This window comes from Centrocercus urophasianus, unplaced genomic scaffold (genome assembly GCF_019232065.1).
Source record: "Centrocercus urophasianus isolate 14NV4802_14NV808 unplaced genomic scaffold, USGS_Curo_1.0 seq_21, whole genome shotgun sequence".
Taxonomy (NCBI): domain Eukaryota; kingdom Metazoa; phylum Chordata; class Aves; order Galliformes; family Phasianidae; genus Centrocercus; species Centrocercus urophasianus.
The window spans coordinates 215,833-224,186 of NW_024884767.1; the positions used below are offsets into that span (position 1 = coordinate 215,833).

The following is an 8,354-nucleotide window of genomic DNA, read 5'->3' on the forward strand; positions in this document are numbered from 1 at the left end:
AGAACTACTTAAATAGTGAACATGGCAGTGATTGGTTAACAGTTGAACTAGATGGTCTTAGTGATCTTTTCCAGCCCTGATGATTCTGTGATTTGATTGGTTCATTAGGATAATCACATGTATTAACACGTGCCATCAGTAGCCTTTCCTCAGAATCTTGGAACAGTGTCCTCCTCTAGACTTAGAGCATTACTTACTCCACTGTTGATTGTGTGGTGTGCTTTGCACGGTGAGGGATCTCTTGCTGAGGATTTACCCCACACAGTACTCAAGGTGATTCCCACTGTTACAAAAGAACAAAATGTTCGTAATTCCATTTAAAAGCTATATCCTTCAAAACCATCCACTGTGTAGCTACAAACATTTTCTTTCTCTGTATACTCCACAATCACCATTCACCCAGGCTGCATCCTACTCCTTAGTCAGATCTAGAGAGCAGCAAAAAACAGCCAGCAAGGAACTGGCTGCAGGATATGCTCTGGCAGCAGATGTATGAGTTTCTGCATGCCTTCTTTCCATTCTGTTCCTAAACCCTAAGCAAATATGTGTAAGGTGAGGCCTTACTGGTATCATCGTGCACAACAGCAGACCTTGTAGGATGAACATTGCAGGAGTTGTGCTAGAATTATGCAATTGTGGTGCTAACTGAGCTTGGTGCCATCCAGATGTGAGGAATGACTAGTGACTGAATGAGCTGTTTTTAATGTTTGGAATTGGAAGTCACAATCTCAAGGGATTATTTGGTTGAGACAGTGCAGCAACAACCTAATCCTAGATTTTGTGATGATAAAGCAGACATGATGGGAGTCTGCTGTATAAAACAAAAGAAAGCTGAGAATGATTCAGCCAAGAGGATGAACCCTTTTACTAAGATACCCAGAAGGCCAACTATGGCAGTCAGTGCACTGCAGCCAAATGAGACAGACAATGCCTCTACTCAAAATCCCAAGGTGAAGTTATGTGCAAAAACTTGCAGTTGAGAGACCTGGGTGGGAATTGCTGTGAGTTACTTCTCTGGACAACACATGCTGACTTCATTATGTTTGTCTTCATTTTTCACATTGTGCAGGGGATATGTGTTGTCCATAACTTTAAGGGCACCCATGGAGCTCCTTCTAAACCGAAGCCTGAAGACCCACGAGGAATGCCATTAATGGCTTTTCCAAGAGTTGAAAGTCCTCTGGAGACACTGAGTGCACAGGTACTGTAAATCCTCTCACCCATACCATCACAAAGTATATTTTCCATATGGCAGACTAAAAACTGGAGCTGGTTTCATTCCTAATACTAAGCCCATTGAACAATGAGAATATGCATCAGGGGAGATTTTTTAAAGGCATTTATCCTTTGAGCCACCAAATTCTGTAGATCTTCTTCTCCTCTTGCACATCCAGAACTTAATCAGTAGGATTTCACATGCCTTCTGTGCAATGACAGAGTTTTGCTTAGAACAGTAAACTGAGAGAAAAGTAAAGATAAGTGTGTAATCACACTTAAGAATGCTTTTGGGATGTCTTAAAGATTTACTTTAAGATTTATAATCCTGAGGATAACTTGCGCTGTCCAGTGAGGATAAAAATTAGATTTTTATCCTTATTACTGCTCAGTAACTTCTAAATTAAGAAATATTATACTGTTTTCTATCTAAGCCATCAAAGAAGCCAACTTTCTCTCAAGTCTGCAAAAAAAAAAGCTAGTGTAATTATGATCACTGATGATGTTGTTGTTAAACAGCTAACTTTGGATAGCTTGTGTTGGCATAAATGAAACCTACCCAAAACAAACAAGCAAATGCCATCTGCCAAGAATTCCTTGGAACAAGGAGGAATTGTAGTTCATCAGTTGTCTGAGATGCCCTTGTGGAGTTTGTCCTTTAAATTATACTTCCTGCATTAGCTGTCTGCTTGGTTTGTGGCAAGGTTAGTACTATCTTTTGTCAAACCTTTGGCAAATTAATTGAAAATAATCATTTAAAGAAAATGGAAAAGATATTTCTAACACTTGGAAAAAAATTGCTTAATTGAATAGTCAGTTGTGATTGACTTGTAGCAAAACTCTGCTGGAAGACTTTCAAATGATTGTGCATCAAGTTTTCTCTTGGTGGACTTGCAGTCCAGAAACAAAATCCTTCTATACTGCACTGTATATGACAGAAAAGGTGAAAGCATTTACAGATTATGAAAAATTTTCTCTAGTCATCTATTTATAGCTTCTGGACTGAGAGGTGCAGGTAGGGACTGAGCCTTAACTGATGATGTGCGCTCTAATCAAGAAGGTAATTTTGTCTGATTCAGGGTATCGTTTTCTAAATGACCATACACCTAATAGGCAGGGGTTAAAAAAAGAAAGAGAAGAAAAATATGATCCTACTTTGAAGCCATTAAGAAGCTATTATAATTAATCCCTGGAGTGGCTGCTTGTTAGTGTTCCTTCTGACATAGGGAATATCCTTCTCTTGGAGATTTCTGCATCTGTCCCCACTCGTGTTTTCCTTGCATGCACACAAAACCTGCAGATGCAGTGTGATTTGAGGACAAACCAGCGCTGCTACCAAGCTCCTGGACACTGGCCTCCAAGAATCAGCACTGTCTGTTTTGACACAAAGAGGACTTTTGTGCCTGCCTGTGTTTTGCCATACTTACCCTCCACGTAAGGTTTCTTGATGGTTTTAATGGTTTTAAGCTCTGTAAGTTGCCTAGCATTGAGCTGTAGGATCTACACACGTACATCACACAAAGCCAAACATGTGAAATGACATTATGTTGTTTACAGACTCTTAGTGACTGAGGATAGGCGCATGAGATGGCATTAGCTATGTGACTGTAAGGAGTGCTATGAACCCACACTGACGTGTGCCTCTGGACAAAATTCAGTCCAGTTCGAAAATTCCCAGGAAAAAGTGGCACCTTGTTTTGCAGAGCAGCTAGTGAGTGTTCACAGCCCAGGAGCAGGGCTCAGTTCAAGCTGCCTGTCATAAGCTCGCAACAGACAGCAATCACATTTGCAGCCATTTCTTCCTCTAAAGCACTACGCTGGTTGGGTGACAAACGTCACATCTCTGCATTTGGTGAAGGGCCTTCTCATTCATTCCACACAACATATGTAAGTGACATGTACCAGTGCTCATGTGTCTGTGTTTTCATCTTTGCAGAATCACTCTGCCTCTATGACTGAAGTGACTTGAGATGGAAGACTGGCAGCAGAAGCTATTTTTTATTACCCTCCAGTACAATACTTCAAGACACACAGTTACTAAGTGTCAGACTGTGATGATCAGTATTATGTTATGTCTAGTTAGAAGCTAATGTTTTGTACATTTTTTTGTATGAGGAAGTGATGTAGCTTGCCCTGATTTTTTGTCAGCTTTAATATTATTATGCCAGAATTTAAAATCAAAATAGAAAAAGAAAAAAAAAAAAACAAAAAAAAACAAAAAAAAAAAAAAACAAAAAAAAACCCTTTTCTTGTTTAAAGTGTGCACTGAGGAATTACATCTATGGAATTGTTGGTGTTGTTATGTGATATTTGTACACGGATTTTTTTCATTTTTGAATTAATATATCTTGAGAAAAAAGAAAAAATTCACTTTTACCTTTTCTTACCATAACAAAGTGCTTCAACCAGCAGGTCAGATTCTGATCTTGGTAAGCTCTGAAGTAATTACATATATTTAACTCAGATGAAAATAATGGTGATCAGAAATCTAACCCAAACTAACAAGTAGTAAACATCCAGCCTTGATTCAGTGAGCTACTTAAGCAAGCCTTAGCATCACAGACTTCAGCTAGCCGTGCAGCTTCCAAACTTGGCAGATCTGATGTATGCTTAAGTATCTGACTGAATCAGAGCCTGGTTGTTCTGGTGTGAGTGATTGTGCTAGTTATTGAAGAATAACTGAAGTGGCGTATCCAGTCTGCAATATAGACAGACTGGACATGAAAATTTATAGTAGTAGCTGATAGCATGTGAGCTGACTATATCATGTCCCTAGATCCTCCCCTAGGCCCAGCCTAAGCTCCCAGTGGAACCTGGCTTCAGGAACTGACTATGGGGATATACAGCCATCACTGTGGAGCGGAGGCTGTGCTGTAAGTGTGTCATAACTTCATCCTAGATTTATGAGGTAACACTGATACAAGGGAAAGGTGATGCCACATCTTCTGTGAAGTGGCATTACTGAGTATTCAGATTGGCCTCAGCATTGAGCCAGTTGTGCCCTGACAATGTTGTTTTCACTGAGGGGCTTTGGTGAGTTTAAAAAAATAAAATAAAAAATTTAAATACCTGAACTGACACAGTCTGTAGTAGCAGCCTGCATTTTTGTAAATACTGCCATGCAGAATTTCTATCTGTACAGCTATCTCAAAATTCGGCAACACTCTTTAAGGAATAAAGAGATAATTGGGGGTTGGGGAGGCAGGGGGAGATCAAAAAGAATGCATATATCATGGTGAGAGCTGGGGCAAAGGCTTCATTACATGATGTCTCACTGTTTCTAGGCTTTTCCTGCATCTCATCCTTGTAGCATGGTGATAACTGCTGTGTGTATCCTTTAAAGAATGGAGCCTCTGTCTGTACTTTTACTGGAATGTTTACCTCACATTTCCATTTTGGTTCTTCGCTTTTTTTTGTATATTTTTTTCCAAAACAGATGAAAAAAAAAAAAAAAAAAAAAAAAAAAAAAAGTAGTGTGGTTTCTGTCTCTTCTGTATATTGCTGCACAAAGAAAACATGGGATGTCTGTTTGTGTCTTGTCATGCAGTAATTTCTCCATGTAGATATTTTCTCATGACTCTTCTGATGTCTGGGTCAGTCTTAAGAATGTCAGGATCAGACTTGGGCCGTACAGAACCATGAGGAATCACAAGAAGCGTTCTGGGGCCTTCACTACAACTTTGATCCAAATTCCCTCAAACTGGGGGAGAACTGCTGAATAAACTTGGCTGGTTCTGCTGTCTTAGGAAGATAATGGCATTAGGGAAGATCATCAGCAAAGAATACTCCATCTGATATGCCCAGTCAGCAGCACCTCATCATGCTCCAAAGGGCTAGCAGGGGAAATGAATACTAAAATAAACCCAGTTATATTCTGTATCTCATTTTTTGCAGATGTGGTCCATGGGGTTTTTTGGGTTTTTTATTCAGAGGTACAACCTTCTCAGTGTGCCATTTACAGCAAGTTTAGGCAGCTTCTGTACAGAGACCTAACAGTGGCTTCCACAGTCTCTAGTAAAGACATATTGCCTAAAATAAATACATTGCAATGCTGTGCTTTTCATCAGTATTGCATCACCTTAAAGTGGATGTACAGTTCTTGGGAGTACATGAAGTTTCATGCAAACCTGGCTTATGTAATGCAACTGGCAGCTGTAGCTGAGCTGCATGCTAGGGCCAAGTGATCCTGCTTGTGGATGTGGCCTCTCTTGCTCCCCGGCCAGTACCACAGGTGTACCCAGGACTCTTCTTGTTCCTCCTGGCTCCTTCTAGTATGTGAAAGAGAAATTAACATTGAGTAATGGCTGCTACAAGGGCCAGCAAAACTTAGAATACGAAAACTAGGTCACAGAAGAATGCCAGAAGCTACCTTGATGGCTGCTGAGAGTTCACTGCTACAGAGCAAATAGGTTTCAGAGCTCTGCCTGGCAATCACTATGTTCATATACTAATTTTTAGTAGAACAAGTGGAGTTCTATTTTAAGATGATGTCTGTGATGGGTTTTAGAAGCATTTCTAACACAATTTTGATTCTCAGAAAGGCAAGAGGAGGGGACAGCGAAGATGCCAGCATACATCCCCACACCTTCTCCAAGAATTTGCTGGCCTAGTCTTGGTGACTGAGCTAAACAGCATCACAAAACAGAGCAACACACACTCATTGAATCCCATTACACGGCTTGGAATGAAAGACGAGATGTTTATGAGCAGCATCACTTTAATTACCCCCACTAGACCTGCAGCTGTTAAGCATCACAACACTATTTCATTAAGTACAACTTCCACTTTTTCAGTATACAATAAAAAGAAACAAATCTGAAGACAAATAGATGCATTTTTATTGGTGATATTCATATCAGGTTGATATAACAATGAAATGGTTCTGCTCCAGCTCCACAATTTGGCCTTAAGAATCCAACCAAAGTGCAGTGATGCTTCCTGGTCTCACCGCTCCCAGGCAATCTTCAAGTTTGGGGGCAGTTCTGCAGCACACAGCTCATCGAACTTTGACATATCCTTCACAGGAGTGCTATAGAAAGTCAGGACATCTTGTGCACTGCACATCAAGTGGAGCTGTGAGTTGGGCACAGCATGACCAAGTTCTTCTGCAAGCTGAGCCAGGAGCCGATATTTCAACCTGTTGTCTTTCAGAGACGTCTGTTGCCAGTTGCCAGCAAGTGATGGCCCACAAATCTCCTTGACACGAGCCTCGAGGATGCTCTGTAGGTCCTCTGGAGGAAAATACTTTCTGCTGCGTGGCGGGGGACAGATCAGGCTGGGTTCCTTTTTTTTTTCTTGAGGAATTACATTGTCTTCTCCTACTTCTTTGTCCTCCTTCCTGCTGGCATTAAAGAAAAGTCAGTCACTAAAGCTGTGCCCAGACATTTAAAAACGCCTCCCAGCAGAGCCAACTGCCTGCAACGGCGGACCGTGCCGCCAGCCCCAGACGCAGCCCCAAGCTCTCACCTATGGCCGCCCCACAGCGCCCGAAGCGGCGTGCGGCCCAGCCCCATTCTCAACCGCCGTCCGACCACCAGCAGCCCTATGGCGGCCGCCATCTTGCGAAGAAGCCTCACACCTGGCCGGAAATGACGTTCTACACTTGACCGGAAATGACGTCAGCGCCACCTCCCGCCGTGCCTGACGGGAGCCGTAGTGCCGCTCCAGTGCTCTCGCCGTGGTTTGTCCTGCGGGCTGCGCTGCGGCGCACGGCGCTGGGACAAGAGCCGTTTTCCTGTGTTCTGTAAGAGCGAGAAACAACGCTCGGTGCAGCGAACGTTGATCTGTCCTGGCCGTAAGTCAGTCAGAAAGAAGCTGTGTCTCACGCAGTGTGCGCGGCAGCTGTCCCCCGCACGAACGGGAGTTACCTGGCAAAGCCAAGGCGCTCATTTTCGAAAGGAGGAGAGGGTCTTTTGCCGGATGCAGGGGATGCCTTTTGCACACTTTGCATCGTGCTGCAATGAGCTGCTCGCTGTGAGCAGAGCTTGTTGGAATTCAGGTGCATGGAGATGTAGGGGACCACAGCTGAACCAGAAGAGAGGTGCTGTGCCTGTCCCTGCTGCTGGCGCCTGAGTGCCTTCTGACAAGTCACTCAGTTCGTATATTACTGGTTTACCATGGTCAGGATGGGATGAATGCACACATGAATTCACAGCACTGGAACAGGCTGCCTGGAGAGGTTGTGGTGTCTCTTCATCGAGATAATCAAAACCTGTTAGGATGCTTTTCCATGCAACCTTCCATAGAGAGCCTGCTTGAGCAAGGAGTTGGACTGGGGGATCTCCAGATGTCCCTTCCAATGCCTCAATTCTGTGAGTGTGTGATTACTGTGAGTGTTGGATCTCTGTGATGCACTGCCTCTAAAATGGGTGGCTGTTAACAGGAAGGGCACCGTGAAGTTACAGGAAAATGATTCACCTGCTTTCTTTGCTGCCAGAGCAGTAGGTGCCAATGGCTGGGACAAGCAGAGCACCAGGTTGTGGCTGCGCAAGCTGGGTCCTGGGTGACCTCACCTCCATTACCAGGTAGGTGAGCCTGAAGGTGGAGTTCTGACCCCCACTTCCAGCTGAAGGAATAAGCTTTCTAAGAGGGAATGAGCACCTTCAGGCTTGTATGGTCTTCACAGGTTGGTGGACTGCCCCAGGGTCTTATCAGGTGATCAGTGTTTTATATTGCCTGGCAAACATTCTTTTGCTTACTTTAGTTCTGCTGTTTCTACCTGTACAGCAAATAGAACTACATTTTATTTTTCACAATATTTAGCACTTTTTTCATAATAGCTGTGTAATTGTGCTTTAAGAAAGCTTAGCATCGCTATCAAGTACGTGACAACATATCACAGGTCAAACGGTGGGCCTTCAACATCAACATAATTATTCAAATTGTGCTATGAGGGTAGAAATTACTCAAATTAAGCCAGCTTAAGTTCTTTACCAAGAGAGTGGTGAGGTGCAGGAACAGGCTGTCCAGAAAGGTTGTGGATGCCCTGTCCCTAGAGGTGAGGTGTTCAAGGCCAGATTGGATGGGGCCTTGGGCAGCCTGGTCTAGTATTAAATGTGGAGGTTGGTGGCCCTTCCTGTGGCAGTGGGGTTGGAGGTTCGTGATCCTTGAGGTCCCTTCCACCCCTGGCCATTCTGTGA

The 8,354-nt window shown here is 43.3% G+C and overlaps 2 protein-coding genes across 3 annotated transcripts in view; one reads left to right on the plus strand and one right to left on the minus strand.

The window, feature by feature from the left end:
* Positions 1 to 1,210, plus strand: part of PLPPR1 (phospholipid phosphatase related 1) — a 78,659-nt gene extending 77,449 nt beyond the window's left edge. Inside the window, exon 7 of the mRNA XM_042822754.1 lies at positions 1,070 to 1,210. Within this exon, the coding sequence (XP_042678688.1) occupies positions 1,070 to 1,210 (141 nt within the window). The remainder of the gene's footprint in view (positions 1 to 1,069) is intronic.
* A 4,821-nt stretch (positions 1,211 to 6,031) lies between these two features.
* Positions 6,032 to 8,214, minus strand: MRPL50 (mitochondrial ribosomal protein L50). 2 transcript variants are annotated; one of them, XM_042822941.1, is made up of 2 exons: positions 6,682 to 8,214; positions 6,032 to 6,553 (listed from the first exon to the last, which is right to left on the minus strand). In XM_042822941.1, the coding sequence occupies exons 1-2, from the start codon at positions 6,771 to 6,773 to the stop codon at positions 6,160 to 6,162; spliced, it is 486 nt and encodes a 161-aa protein (XP_042678875.1). In that variant the 5' UTR covers positions 6,774 to 8,214; the 3' UTR covers positions 6,032 to 6,159. The 2 variants fall into 2 exon arrangements, with proteins under 2 accessions (XP_042678875.1, XP_042678874.1); XM_042822940.1 differs by having other exon boundaries at positions 6,032 to 6,556.
* Between the last annotated feature and the right edge of the window lie 140 nt (positions 8,215 to 8,354).